The sequence below is a fragment of the Strix uralensis genome, chromosome 4 (assembly GCF_047716275.1).
Source record: "Strix uralensis isolate ZFMK-TIS-50842 chromosome 4, bStrUra1, whole genome shotgun sequence".
NCBI lineage: Eukaryota > Metazoa > Chordata > Aves > Strigiformes > Strigidae > Strix > Strix uralensis.
Window position 1 is genome coordinate 32,612,664 of NC_133975.1, and position 16,361 is coordinate 32,629,024.

Here is a 16,361-nt window from a genome sequence, read left to right on the forward strand (position 1 = left end):
ATACAAATACAATACTTCTGTACTTTGTATTAATACCACCATGCCCTGATGTTCTTATTTGCTTACATTGTCTAACAGCACACACAATCTTTTAAAGTATCTAGCTGTATAACCTTCTGTGAGACAGGAAAGTGCTAGCAGCCCTGTTTTGCAAACAAGAAATTGAGGCGCCAAGGCCATTTTGTCTGAAATCCCAGGAAAAGCTACTGGCCTTTAGAAATAAAAAGTGATCCTGGTTCTGCTTCTGCTAACCTTTGTACCCATCATAGTACAAAAATGAATGGCATAAAGATAATAAAAGTTTAAATTCTAAGCATTTCTATATCTCCTAGAAATGGTACCCTCTGGTCTCAAAAGCGGTGTAAAACATGAAGGTGCCAAGAGGCAAGATACTCTTTGGAATGATCTTTTACCTTATCTCAGTCTAAATAAGGTGTATTTGTTTACTGCCAAAGTGTCTTACCAACTTTACTCTTAATTCTTGCTTTAAGGCAGAAGACCAAAACATACAAAGGTTAGGCAGATACTTGTTGATTTTCCCAGCTTTATACAATACTGACTTATTTTTTATTAACACAGTTTTATTCACAATTTATGACAAAATCACATGGAATTTAGAATAGCATTTCTGTTTGTTAAAAAACAAAACAAGGTAGTAAAACATTGAATTACCAAAGATTCTTCCAAGATACTGAAAGAAGATTGATTAAAACTTGCTAAGTTAGAGGCCTAGCACACATAAGTATGCAGATATAACATATGTAAGGTCTACTGTTTAGGAGGAGCCGTGTGAAAAAAAATTGCTCAAATAAAAACGTTATGTCCATCAAAAAAAAGGATTCACCACCAAAAATTAAATGAATCAGGAGGATTATCTCATGACTAGAGTGAAAATTTAAAAAAAATAATTCTCAAGACATTATGATCCTGAGACATTCAAGCGATTTGTACAATAAATTATAAAACGTGTTTCTTAAACATACGCTAGACACCTGAAGATTCAAAGAGGCTGAATAAAAGAGGAAACAAACAAAAATGGATTAAATCCTTTAGCAAAGAAAAACTGCACTGCAAAGTAAAGGTATCTCTATGACAATTTGTCAAAAACTATATATGCATCTAGGTCTATGCATAGAACCGTGGATTCTAATTCTATAGAGATTCCCTGCCCACTGAAACTTACTTAAAATAATTTTTTATCTGTACAGGATAAGCAAAATAGGATTACAAGCAAGAAGAATAGATATTCAAAGTCTGAGATAATTAAGAGGTTTAAGAAATTAATGAACTTTTAGAGGTAAAAACTAAAAAAAAAAAAAGGCTTCTTGTTTATTCTCAGGATAATGATTTCTCAGTTACATTTATGGTTTGGAAATTTCAGTCTTTAGAGATTTATCACTTTTACTTTATTTTAATCATAGAGTTCTATCCAAAGTGTGAGAGAGTGCATTTTCCAGATCATAGCTGAAGACATTAATTAAGCCTTCTGCTGAAATCTCCAGGTGGGCTGGTAAATTAGCAGAACCCTTGGCTTCATTTTAAGGAAAGGAAGGAAAAGAAGTGGAATAGCTTGATTAGTAGAAGTGAGAATTTGTTATACCTACAGCAACATGATCCAATTAGAACAGACTTTTACAATGAAATTTGTGGTACTGAGGACCTAACATTAATACTATTTGTGTTTGTGACGTTATACTTTAGCTTATTCCAGCTTAGTTTTGCAGAAAAGGAACCCAGTTTTCATGCTGCCAGACAATGTGTGTACCAAAGGACAGTATTTGGAGAGGATCAGGAGAGGCACTTCAAAAGCACACTCTTGTTGAAAACTGAAATGCTAAATGTGACAATATGGATCAGAGGAGATTCTGTTTTAAAGAACTAGAATCACATTTGAAAAGGACTGCAAGATGAACATGATTTTCTGAGAAAGTATACCCAGTTACTGGGAAATGAGTCATTCACTTGCAATTTATCTTGAAGAACAAATGTTAAATTGATCTATACAAATAAATAAGTCATTAAAATATTTGGTTTAATTTTAAAATTATTATTAAATGACTATAGCAAAACTATTAAAATCACAAATCTGCAGAACATCAAAATAATGGTAAAGTGTCTATTGACCTTCATACAATTAAGGGAAACATTCATATGCTTAATATTTTTTAGTTATTTGATCTAAGAGTAGTATGCTTTAAGGGATAAGTAATGCAACAACAAAGTTTTTGTACATGAAGTGGAATTTGACCCAAGTGTTCAATTAAATGTTTCTCACTTCACACAGAAACCCATATAGAAGAAAACGGTAATCTCAGACAGTCTGAAGCAAGTGTCTCTATGTACCTCATAAAGGATAATTTCATAACTGTGTTAAGAGAGCTGAAGGGCTTGGGCCTCTTTTGCCTGGGCAGGAGTGTTTTTTCAGGCTATTGAGGCATGTGTTAGATTCTAGCTTGGACTCATCCACAGTTGAGGCTTGGTTTATGTTTATTTACTCTACTTGCTGTATTCCAAGTTTAAACTTGGTTTATTCAATGGAAAGAAATTTAGCAGGAAGGCTATATTACACTGGATGCATCTGCAACTCCTTTCCAATTATGCAGCACACCTTGTGATCCTGGCCCAAATGTCATGCATACCAGATATCTGTAGTCTATGTCCTTAGGTGGTTCCTATGTAGAAACTGAGGTACATGGGAAATAAGGAGGTGGTTGGCACCCACCTGGTTCTCATTGCACTAAGAGATAGGCACATGTGCAAAATAAACAGTCCCTGAACTGAAAACTGGGTTGAGAGATTTAATAATATGGATGTACATAGATACCATCTTTCGAGTGCTAAACTCAAGGTCAAAACCAGATGTATGCCTGTTACAGAAATACTCACATGCAACAACGCGTTCTTTGTAGAATGTCTCATTCGATACTGATTTATACTAGAATTCACACATAAGGCATCTGTGCCATGCTCACTTCCAATATTTTGATTGGCAATTACACCAAATTGCTGAAATCCACAGATAAAAACCCAGACTAATAAAAAACTGCAAACCTTAGAAAGGTACAGAAAAAATAGCCAGAAATCCTAACACCAACGCTATTTGTAGTTAAGAACAGTTTTATATGCTCTTCCAAATCTGTGAAGAGAAATTGATAAACGCCTTAAAATGCTAAGACCGAAGTATGAAGTTAAGAAAAACTGTAGTCTTCAGTTGGGAGAACATAAACATGGCTTCTTGCATACTCTACTGACAATATTTCAGACACTCAATTTTCTCTGTTTAGTGTGTGAAAACTTTTGAAGCGTTTCAAGTTATTTCTTTTCAACTAATGGGAGAAACAATTTTGATCAGGTAAGTAGCATAGCTAAGTATAAACACTGTTTTTTCCCCCAACATACCTGTCTTTTCCATATACTTACCTGAATTTTTCTCTAGCATTCAATCATCATCATTAAATATAAGATAAAGAAGCACCACTTCATCCTTGCATCAGCTGCTTTCAGGTAATCCCAGCACCTATCCGTGCAGCATAGGAGTTATACCAATTCATATGTTAACACATAATTTTTGTCATTTTCATAAGAACAAAATTATATTGCCCTTATTCATGCTGAAAAATCAATTAAGCTACTCCAAAAATTAGTATACTATTCATTATGATCCACAGTGTTTCAAAAAACTACTGCGTGTTAGTGGAGTATATCTTTTAAGAGAAGCAGCACCTGCATCTTAGAAGAACACATTGTAGTATCCCAGACCTAAATAATGATAATGATGTTTTGACTAAAATATTTTTTAAATCAAATTTTCTGCTTGTAGAATGTACAGTAGTTGCTCCTGCAAAAAGCTGATCCACTTTCTGCATTTTCTGTGCCAGTATTTTCGCTCAGCTTGTCAGGAGAGTTAACTGACATTCTAAAATGCCTACACTTTATTAAAGTAACAACACAACTACGAAGCACTTTCTTTCTGGGATTTTGTAGTTACTTAGTTTATTCAGAAAGAGAGACCACATATTTATAGAAAGATTCTGATCTGGTGGACACCAATGGAGAAACCCAGAGACAAAAATAAACTTTGCCCAAACCTTATATTTATATACTGATCCTACAAGAGGGAAAAAAAATCTTTCTAGCCATTCCATACTCTTAGTCTAAACTTCAGTTTTCCTTTCTACTAAAAATGATTATGGCATCTTTCATGTAAATCGCTAATGGAGTGCCAAGTTTAGTATCAACACAGACTTCACTTTTACTAATGAGAACTATGTACAATAACATTGTATTTTCAAAAATTACTCAGGCTCCAGACCAAAGGAAAATTCACCATCACCAACCTACACCCATGCTACTGCAATTACCACTTACACTTGCATAGACTTCAGCAAGAGTATATACTGTAGTAGCTGGTGCAGAATTATGCATGACAGATTGCCGCCCTAAATTAAACTTTGTGAATTACAGTTACTTTATTTGCAGAGCAACTGATTCGAATTCAGCTAAAGATACAAATAAGCCTCTGGCTGAAGCCCAATAGCCAACTTTACTGTAAATCCCCAGCTGTTGTTGTGCAGTCATAGTGCTGAAACCATAATTACCAATTCCAGTACAGGATGCTAACTTGTTCAGCTGCTTCCATTATAAGACTTCTGCTTTCCTTGAGAGTTTTCATTATCCCAATCCCACCCATGATTTCTAACATCTATAGTCTGAAGTTCTTGTAGTGTTTATTTCCAAATTAATTTAAAAAAAAAATAAATAAAATAATCTTACCCTTAGTGTATGTTTATGAGACACAAATAAGACAACACGCAGCAATGCACTAGTTTACTGTTTTAAGGTTTTCTTTTTTAATTTGAAGTCTTTATATAGCTTGGAGATTTCTCCTTGAAAAACTTACACAGTTACCACCTTAATTTTCTTGAAGTTTAATTCTAAGCTTTTTTTAAAAAAAGCCTCATAGCAAATCATCAGAGCCTGATCAACACTGAGCTTTTAAAGTCTAACTTAATATAGAAACAGTTCCTGTGTCTACAGGTTAGAGTGCATATTGCTGCAATAGCAGGGTTTAAAATGTAACATAGACAACACTATGCTCACATTTCTAGAGCAGATGTGGGCCCAAGGTTATTACAAAGAGGATTGCACAGAATGATGTCCAAATATTAAGTAGGTGGCCTTGCACAGCTATAACAAAGAAGAGGTACAAAAACAACAACAAAAAAAGATAAATAAACTTGGTCACCACTTAAAAAAATCTAGAAATTTTTTCAAGAACACAAGAGACACTGGGTGTTTGATTCGCTTGAAGAACTACATTACATCATGTATTAATTTGGTAAAAGGAGATAACCCATAAAGATATTAACTGGAATTTAGTTGGGACAGATCCTTAAACAGAGGAAGCTCTGGATACTTTCAAGAAGACCATAGAGTTTTTTTGAAACAGCTTTTGATAATATCTTATGATGTAACAAATGGGAACAACTGAACTTTTTGGTCACCTGCAAATGAGTATGTTGATATCAAAAGCATATATTGTACTAAGAAATAAACTTTTACTGTCTTCTGAAAGTTTCTCATTTCCTTAGCTTCACATAAAACAAGAAGATTCTTAATGGGAAAATAATGTTTCACATTTCATACAAATGTTTCATGGAAAAAATGGAATATGGAAAATTTTAATGCTTATCTACAAAACCCACCAGAAATTACACTTGAGAAAGGACAGTATAATTAGATCCAAAGTTAGAAAGAGGAAGAAAGCATAGAATACATTAATTTGATCAAACTCTGATCTATTTTTGATTTTATCTGTAGAATGCATGGTATTTCAGGCTACTTGTTAAAAATTAGAAGTTACAATTTTCAGGTAATTTTTTATTTGAAATTTTTAATAAAATGAGTTCAAAGGAAGTCACTAATACACTTGGTAATGAAAAGAATATAAATTGGCTTTGCGCAATCATTTTATGAGGATGTTCTTCAGAACAGCAAGGCTTTCAACTAACATTAGTGTTACTTATCACTCTTGGATGCACGTCAGTGTCAAAATATGGTCCTTGTAACGGAATAATCAATGCTTCCATTTTATTTCTCCAAATAATAAATTTGAAACTGCTTTGGAGTAACAATGTTAGCAAAGTTTCAAGAGCATAATCTGTAAAATGATGAAATGCAGTGCTTACTTATTTTGCATCTAAAAAGGAGAATGATTTTTATGGAGGGATTGAATTAACCACATATTGAAGATATATAAGCAAAAAATGTAACTGATATGTTTCTTGCACAGCCTCAAAAAGCAAAAAGGATAGTTTTTATTCTAAAATACATTACTTGTTGTGCCTACAAATATTTTAGTAATTCACGCTACTTTATTAAAATGCTTGTAGCACTTGTATCTATTTACCTTCTCTACCTTATTTTAACTTGATACTTCCTCATTACAGGTAATGTTGCTTCCTAAAATTGATGAAAGTTCAGCAGGTTTCCTGAGAAATTGATCTGGCAGCACAAAAAAAAAAAATGAAATTTTGAAGTCATTGAGGGTGGGATTTCAGAACTATATAAAGGAGATTGAACTTTAAGTCACAGTATTAGATGGATGCGAAACTCCTTTAAGGAATAGCAAAAAATAAACAAAAACATACTCTGTAAAAGCATTTTCAAAGCAACAAATTTCATTGCTGATGACAAGTGTTTCTGAAACTAAAGGTTTATTTCTTAGGACAATAAAGGCTGTATAGTATAAACTCAAAAACCATGCTTGCTATCTGGAATAAAAGGCTTCAGTTCTTAAGACTGATCAGTAATTTTAAAGTGTTATGCATAAATATGCAAGTTGCATATGAACTCCTATATAAAAAAAATGAAAAATGAATGAATGTTCAGCATTCATATGAAGCAGCAAAATCCAACTCGTTTCTTACTTAATAGCAAGAAATACAAAGTTCATTTCAAACAGGAGATGGACAGTATTATAAATGCAATCCTTATGATATTTGTTTGTGGTAGTCAGCTATCAGAGGCTGTGAAAGAACAAGCGATTTGTCCCTTTAAGAGAGCAATGGTGTCCTAATCAGGGACTGTCAAAACATGTGATGATTACACTATATCTTATTCTGTGAATTTCACACCAGGGAGTCAGGGTAAGATTCATTCTTATTTTTTCATCTTAAACTTTAAAATATTAATTAATTTTCTATATTATTGTGTAAGACACCAAACTATGTGCAGTGTCCCACAAAATATGATGTTTCTCAACAGTTAGAATGCAATTTTCTTTGCTTGCTTAAAATTTTTTTCTTCCTGATACAGTACAGAAATGCTAAGAACAATAACAGGAAAAAAAGCTCCAGCCCTTACTCTAATACAGGTCTGATAAATTACATAAATAGGTAGAAGAATTATTTTTTCTAAACTGTCTCATCAGACTCTGGAAGTAAGCTTCTATAACTTTACCGTAAATGTCATTAAAAGAAAAATTTCTTCAGAAGTTCTGTTTGACCACTCACATCTCCTTTAGCCTAACAAGCAGATTTTGGGTTTGAACTTTATTGGTATTTATTTTTGCAGATTATGAATGATTTATCTACTTTATATAATTTGATTACAAATTATTTTTAAAGTGAGAAACATCATGCAGAATACAAAGTATACCGAAACCAAGTAAAAGAGGACTGTAATAATTCTGTTTCATTTCAAGATAAGAAATTTTTTCTGTATCTAATGGGTAAAACTAGTTTTGTAAATCAACTTGCGCTTCTAGAAATTACACATTCAAACTTTAGGACACCAACTTCTATTTCAGAATGAATACTTTGAAAATCTTTCTTATATTAATTTTCAAAGCGTTATCTTTGAAGTTCTGATTATTACCCTTGATACTTTTGAGATTTATCTGATATAAAACAGGAACAGAAAAAAGAGTGTTATTATTAATGAGTTGGAAATAATTAAAACTCTGAACAGTTAAAACTACAAAGCTTTCATCATTTTTCTTGTTCTCTTTTGCTTCTAGAAATTACTTGTTTGTAGACTCCTCCTCCTAGTTTTGTATAATATGCAAACTTACTGAGAGTGTACTGTGCAGGTCCCAGTCATTAATGAAGAAATTAAATACTGTTGGCCTCAGTACTGACTGCATGAGTATACCACTAGTGTCTGTCCTTCAGCTAAGCTTCATGCCAGTGGTCACAATCCTTTGAACCCAGCAGTTTTTAGCCAGTTTTCAGTCCACCTCACTGTCCTTTTAATGTGTACATCATCAGTTTGTCTAAGAGCATGTGATGGGAGACTGGGTCAAAAGCCTTGTTAAAGGCGAGAGTAACAATATTAGCTGTCCTTATCCACCAAGCTAGACACTTTGTTGTAGATGGCTGTCAGGTTGGTCAGGCATGATCTCTCCTTCAGAAACCCATGCTAACAACTCCCAACAGCATACTACATGAATATTCTTTTCTGTTATAATTTTGCTACATGAATATTCTTTTCCACTGAGTCTTTGGATATGAAGTAGATCTTCTAACTTAACAAACATGTTGTTTACAATGTATTTTTTTAAATTTTTCTCTGCCTACCAAAGGCCTTGCACTAAGCATTGTAAGTAATACATTCTAAATTATCTCAGCAGCCCTTAAGCCAGGGCTAACAGACTAGCAGTATTTTGGGGAGATAAAATTATGCTATGAACTTTGTGCTTAATGGTTTACATGGATATCTCCCCCCAGCAACTCCCATTTTTTTCCCCTCAGTTTTATCTGTGCATCCATAGCTCTAAGGTTTCTACAGAGGAGCAAAAATTAAGTTCTACCTTAAGTTTATAAAATAGGATGCAAAGGATAAATGTTGTTCTCCATGAAGGAACATGAGTAAATTCCTGCATGAAGAGAAAAAGGAAAACAGATATTTTTCTCCTTTTAAAGTCACTTGCAAGTCATCTGCTTTTACATTCCTGCTTTGGACCAGATTTCTATGGAAATATTCATAATTTTTCTTCATTTTTAACATACAGGATTTCTTTTAAGTAATTGGTTAGCCTTTGTAAATTGCAACTACATAATTTTAAAGTTATTCAGGAAAAAAAAAAAAAAAGGTCATTCTTCAGCTTAAGAAGTTAAACCAGCTCAAACCAAATTGACTTTGAATGAGTATTAGGATCAGACACAAGACATGATGAACATCAAACTGAAATATCACATGGTTTCCTTGAAATTTGCCCCAGTGGAACACAGATTTATTACATGAATGAAGTACTTGGAAAACTGAAAATTCAGTGATACCAAAACCAACAACAAACCGCAGAAAAACCTTTGCTACTTCATTAACTTTCCCACATCCTTCTGAAGAAGCATTCCCAAATCAAATTTAGTTCCTCAAGCTGGTGTAAAATTGGGTGGATATGGGCCACTCATGACTTTATTCATGAGCGTAATCAACCAAAGTAAAAGGCTTGGGTAATATTAACTCAGAATTTTCAGTATAAAAAGCAGAGATCCTCCTTGACTGAACAACAAGCCACAGTAATAATAAGAGGAGTACAGGTTGACATGAAAAAATGATGTGTTCAGAAGATAGAGTTGTTCAGCTGGATGACCCCCAGACAGGTTTCAGTGAAGTATAGCAAATCAAGGACAAAATCAAGAATCATGAAATTCTTATCAGCTATCAGTGAAAAGCAAGCATAGTCAACTCAATTTCAGAGTGGCAGCCCCTACAGAGACCACCAACAAAGAGTGACTTGTCCTGTGGCAAAGCTTATGATTAGGAAAACCTTATATCTTGTTCATAGCCAATAAAGTGACACTGGGCTTTCAGTACATTGGAATTACATCATGTTGAGAGCCAAAATGACTTAGGGAGTCCTTTATGCCATAATAATGACTTTATTCTCAGTGACAGGTGAGTGGTCCCAAGGGCAAGGCTGAAGAGTAGGGATCAGAAAAAAGAACTGGGGACCATTTCAGATTTTATCTGAGAAGGTTGTGACATGTAGCTGCAGGAACAAGCATTGCACTTCACACTGAACAGTAAAGGTGACAGATTCTTAGGCGCCTTTGTGATTTTTCTGATAGTACAAAAAAGGTGAGCAATGAGATCTCCCAGTTGGAGTTTCTCTGATACCTGTATACCTCAGTAGTGGTGCGACTGCAGGACTCTCAAGCAGAAAAGAGAGTGGTTATAGCAAACAACTTGACCTTGAACTTTTAGAAGAATATGTTTCAGGAAAGGGTGGGGGAACAAGTTCCCAGAATCAACAAAGACTTGCAGGACCTTACAAGAGATTATGAACATCTTGCAAGAAGATAAGACTTTGGAAACTACAGCCCAGTCAGTCTCACTTCAGTTCCTAGGAAGATTATGGAGGGATCCCCTCTGAAAATCACTGCAAAGTAGATGAAGGAAAAGAAGGAAATTGAATAAAAATGATCGTGGGTTTAGTAAGGGCACCTGATTTGGTGCTTGTATAATGAGAAGACTGGCTCAATGGACAAGAGCAGCGATTGTCCTTCCTCAACTTCAGAAAGGCTTTTGATGTGTTCTCCTATGTTGGTTCTTTATAACCCTATCACAGAGAGAAGCTTAACAAAGGCATTCTCTCAGAAAAAAGAATTTGGGGTTCTCAGAAAGGCATCTAAGGTCCAAATATAAACCTAAATATGTGCAATGTGCTCGCTGGAATTGACAAAGGTTAATTCTATGTTTATGATTATACACACTTAGAGAGACAGTGAAGAAATATTGTAAAATTGTTTTTGTCAAGATTGATTCAGGTTTGGAAATAAAACAAAGTAAAATAAAACTTTCTAAATATTTATATGGATATTCAGTCTCCAGAGTGAAAAACTGGAGAGAAATACCTGAAAGAAGTTCTGCTTTGAAACCTACCTACAATTTCTTAGTTCTCATACAACTGTATATTTCCAAATACAAGATATACAGAGAATTTTCAGTTTCCTGTGTGCAGTTACAAGTTTATATGTATTCAGTGCTTCTTGTTTTCTAGACCTTTTTCTAATGACTTTTAACTAAATCATTAAATTTTGTGTTCTCTAAGGATATCTCTGGAAAACACATGCTCTCTAAGTTCAGAGCATACACTCTCAACCTTGTTAATTGTACAGAAAAAACAAAGCAATTCCCCCTAGTTTAAGGGACAATGAGTTACTTATCTTCAATGGAAACAATTTAACAAAGTGAAAACTTTATTTCCTTCAACCTTAAGTATTGTATGTGTGAACGAAAAAGATCAATACAGCCAAGAATATATTCTCAATAAAACACCATGAACTGCTTTTATTGTTATATTACAAACTAAGAAAACTGTACCTTGATTGTTTCCATTCACATATGCAGTAGTATGGATGCAGTAGTAGGGTAATAAAGAAATTTAATTCAGAAGAACTGAAATATTGTAATAATTCAGATTATTGTATTATGTGTTATTTGATTTCATACATCTTATTAAGGATACACCACGAATAATGTAGTTTGCATTGTTTCATTGCATCATATCAATGTAAATGATATAAACATGGCAAATATAACACTGTCTAGATTGAATTTACTGCTTTCAGATTAGCATTTTGGTCAAAAGTATACAACTAGACCAGACATAGTCAAAATTAAATTCTCAGTAAAATTCAATACATAGAGTATGTGTACCCTTGTTTCAGGGATATAAAGATGTCAATTCAGGAACAAATAAGCCCTTATCTGCTCAGGCTCTGATGTATTAGTTCAGATTCTGATATGCAGTTAAGTCATTTGTTGAAAATACAGAAGTATCTTTTTTGTGTAAACATGCAATTTTGGGTAGGAACCTGTGCTTCTGCGGACACCACTAATTGAACAGTAGCAAGGACAAAGCAAGAGGAGCAAAGTTAGGGAAACAGCACCCTCTGAACAGCCTTCTTATTCACACAACTTCTACAGACAAAACGGGAATGAATATTCAGTTTACCCAGGACCTGGATTTTTCATTACTACTTTTTGATAGAAATTGAATATTGACAGAAGAAAGTATCACTAGAAGTTTTGGGGCTTTTTTTAAGAATTCATGCATTTGTTCTCTGACAACATATTTTAGCATTTGCTTTTAATATTCAGGGTTTTAATGAAGTAATCACAAGATAAAAGGCAATTTTTCAACCTTTATTGAAAGTTCAATACATCTCTTTTGATAAAGGCAGTTTAAGGTCTGCATTTAACCTTGAATAAATTATCTTATTTGGGGATCCAGGTATGCTGCAGGTAAAAGTGGTGATTTCAGCATCTGTAAGCATATGTAAAATAGCAAACATAGCCACACTTCACATTTGAATTGCGCCAGCAGAGAGCTCATTTTAGCCTACTCAACAGACTGCCTGGGACTGTTATCAGAAGTGGTTCACTATCAGACTCAGAGGTGAATCCTGTGCTATCAGTGAACTTGTTTATCAGCTCCAGATCTAGCTAACTAAAAGATAGCTCCAGCATATGCACAAGAACTCCACTCATGCCTCTTGGCTGTAATAGAGCACACCTGCTTCTGTCCCCTGTTGCTAATAACATTAGTCTTCCCACCTAACTCTGCTCTGTGCTGACTAATGGAAAAGCAGTGATACCTTGACCTGCAGGGCTGACTGCCCTACAGGGAGGCCTCCTAGAGGCTATTCTACAAACCACATGTAGATGCCACACACCTGGGGAAACACCATGCAAAGACATTAGGCTGTAAAACTTAATACAGCTCCAAACAGTTTTTCCATCATTCCCTCATGACATTCATGTTTGTGTACACCTCAAATTACTGAAACTTTAGCACAACAACCACTGAGCAACTTGGCAAGAGACTGGAATGTGAACCTAGTTCACAAACACTGCAAGAGAAGAACCAAGTCTATATACATACCACTTCATCTAGGTAACAAGTGTTTAAACGTTAATAGATATAAGTAGACCTGCAACACCAAAACTATTTTAGCTGAAATACTTTGTCCTGTTAATGACTAACTCTATCTCTTTTCTTCTGCTAGTTTTAGGGCACTTACTGACAGGTCTATCTGTTTTTCATGAGTGTCACAGGATTAGTGTGACCTTGTATTAGGCTACTGGTAGACTTTGCAGCCTGTTCCTTTACAGTAGTTACATTTACGTGCATTTTTTTCCAAGATTTGTTGGCATCTTTGAGTGAAATTAGGACCCTACTTGAGTGTCTCATTACTCTCACTTGAAACAAAACTTTCCATGTTTACTTTAACAGAGACAGTGTTCTGCAATATGAAGCCCTGTGCAAGCAAATATCCCAAATCATAACTCTCACACACAGTAACAGGACATGGAACAACAATAGACACCATCCATCCACAGAAAGGAACTGAGAAAAATGCACAAACCATGACTAATATTCCACAACTTCTAAGAAAAAGTATGCTCCCTGAGAGATTATTCAGCCTGGAAATTTCACACCAATTTCATAAAGTCTACATATTGGAATAGTCATACTAAAGAGGTGCATGCTTTAGGCATGATTTTAAATGGAGTTGTTGTCCTAGATATTAAAGTCTAACAGAACACTTAAAATATTTATATATAGATAAAAGACAAAATATTCTAGTTAACTTAAATATTAGAAATTTACAGAAACTACTTTAGAGGTGCCCACACCTTTCCATGGCAAGGTGGTATACAAAAAAATAAACCCACAGTCAAAATTCCCTTTTGTAGATGCCTTTCCAATTTTAGAAGGCAGAATCTGGCCTTATTGATTTACTCTCGGTAGCAGTGTTTGGTACTTAAATGGTCCTTTATGTACATATGCGTTGACTATTGTGTTGTTTCCCCCCTCAAACTTCTGATCAATATCAAAGCTATGATATTTACATTTATTTAGAAGTAATGCATAACTGAACGTTATCAGATTTATCTTAGCTATTTATTAACATTTTTTGTTACTATTATAAAAGAAAGATTATGAACAAGATTTTGTAACAAATTGTACGTATAATGAGTTGAAAAGTAAAAATCTGTTCAATGAAGTGATTAAAATTCAACATTGTTGGGGAATATACTTAAATATTACAAAATTCTTTATTACCTAGGACAATATTGCTACTCTGTTAAATGTTGAAAAAATGTTAGTTTTACAGAAAAAGAGCACAAAGAGACTACCTCACATATTTATTAACACAAGAGTGAACTAATTAAGAGAAATGGGAAACTGTCATGATCTCATTTATGAATGTACTTGGTACTTTTGTTATATACATGGGAGACAGATTTCAACAGACAGAATTTTCCGCAGAGGCATTTAGAGTAAACATACTTTTTATTCCTGTCAACTTTTGCAGTATGCATATTAAAATTCTTCACAGATGGTTGACTGAAAACCACTGTAACATTCCTCTCTGATCATAGGTCATCACTTGCATGGTAAAAAGAACTTAAGAGATTTTAAGTATTTCAAAATATTTTTTTAAATTCATCAATGACGTTAATCTAAACAACATGACTGAATCAAAATGAATGTGTTAAAATGAGCTACACTGAATTTCTGAATACATGTCTTGATTTTCTTTTTTCCTCTGTAACAACCTGCTCCTATATGATAAAACAATTACATTTAAATGACATTAAAAATGCTTTGCTTTGAAAAATTAAATCCAAGAGACATTACTCAGTTTAGCAAGATTGCCTGTACTGAGGAAAAACAAAACAAAACAAAAAATCACATTAGCTAATACCAAAAAGAACTTAAGCATATACAAACCCATTCCTTATTTCACTGCATTTTGCACATATCACCAATCTTGTTTTTCTGGAGTTCACATCAAATGAAGAGTCAAATGTTCCATTCCCAGTGCTGAGGTCATTTGAAATATAAATATAAATGCTTAGAATCTCCTTTCTTTAGGATAAGACATTTCTTTTAAGTGGCAAGCAAGGTTTCAGAAAAAAAAAAAAATCATTTTTGACATGAAGGAAGTTTTCACTGTTAAGGTATTCTCAAAGCAAACCTCTACTAATTGCTAGCTTGAAAGGTGTAAGAATTAAACTTTGCAGTTTGAGACTGAAGAGATTAATTTACATTAGCTGTAAATTAAGAAAAAAAGATGAAAACCACCTACCTTTCGGGAATGGATTTCTTTCACGTAGAGTGGAAGTAGAAATTCAGATATTCCTTCAAGTCGTATTCCTTTTTTAGTGACTCTCAAATTTCCCATTCCATCCTACAATCAATAATATAGATATATTCACTTTAGGAAATAACCTTATCCAGAACAAGATGAAAAGAACACAGTAGCTGGCCTAATACCTAAAAATAATGAGTGCTGTTCCACTGTCCCCAACTCTCCTGATGATCTTGGACAAGAGCTAGATGGGAGGATTTATATACAAAACTTCACCTAGAACTGAGGTATTTAACTATGCAGCTTGATGGTGAACTGCATACATTATTCCTTGGCTACACCTAATGCATGGGTAGAAATGTAAATAACAATTATTCCTTCACTGTAGAGGTGAAGTTAGATCTTCAAGTACAACTGCCAAGTCAAACAATTAGTTAATTACCCCTAAAATATGTATATAACATTTGGTAAAGCAATCTAGTATTTCTATGTAGTGAAATATTAGAAAAAAAGATTATGTCATTGTTATGTCTTGAATCAACTGGTTTTGCTTTTCCCAACAACTAAAATACATAGGAGAATATCCTATAGGAAGAAAGAAAAAGGTTTTTTTATTAGTAGTTGCTCATCACTACTAAAAGCATGTTGCTGGTGAAAGAACTTCAGAAATGCTGAGGGTTATTTTTGCTTGTTTGTTTTAGTTTACGTGAATAGAAATAGGAAAGGGGCCATTGTAAAAATCTGGATGAAACAAGCAAACCAAATGATTCAATATTCAATAAAATAAGCATAGAAAGTGGCATAAGAAGGCTTCGGCTGTATTTTTACAAGAAAAACAATGAAACCTGATTCATACTTAAGAGACAGAATCATTTTGCACACTGACTTTTTATCCCTGGATGCTTGTTACTGCATTCCTGACAGAAGATAATTCTTCACTGAACATCCAGTGGAATTTAACTTGATCCATTTAAGTACAAAATTAGCAAATTTAACCTAATTGTGATTAAATGTTTTGAAGCCATTGCTGATTCTAGTGTAGCAGAACAGGGAGAACTTGCATTTCTGCTCTGTTGGCTGAATTGTGACACTGAATTAAACATTATACTTATCTAAAGATAGTGTAGCCACAATACTGCTATAGCTATTTCCTTTCTAAGAATAAACAATGATGCCAATATGGCAGATATTTGATATTTGACACCACTGCATCCACATCTGAAGCAACTGTGAAAATATTAATTCTTTAAG

At 33.9% G+C, this 16,361-nt stretch overlaps 1 protein-coding gene across 2 annotated transcripts in view; it reads right to left on the bottom strand.

Moving 5' to 3' along the window:
- Window positions 1–16,361, bottom strand: part of SGCZ (sarcoglycan zeta) — a 227,807-nt gene that overhangs the window by 107,824 nt on the left and 103,622 nt on the right. For both annotated transcript variants that reach the window (XM_074865069.1, XM_074865068.1), the window contains exon 2: window positions 15,108–15,209. In XM_074865069.1, the coding sequence (XP_074721170.1) occupies window positions 15,108–15,209 (102 nt within the window). The remainder of the gene's footprint in view (window positions 1–15,107; window positions 15,210–16,361) is intronic.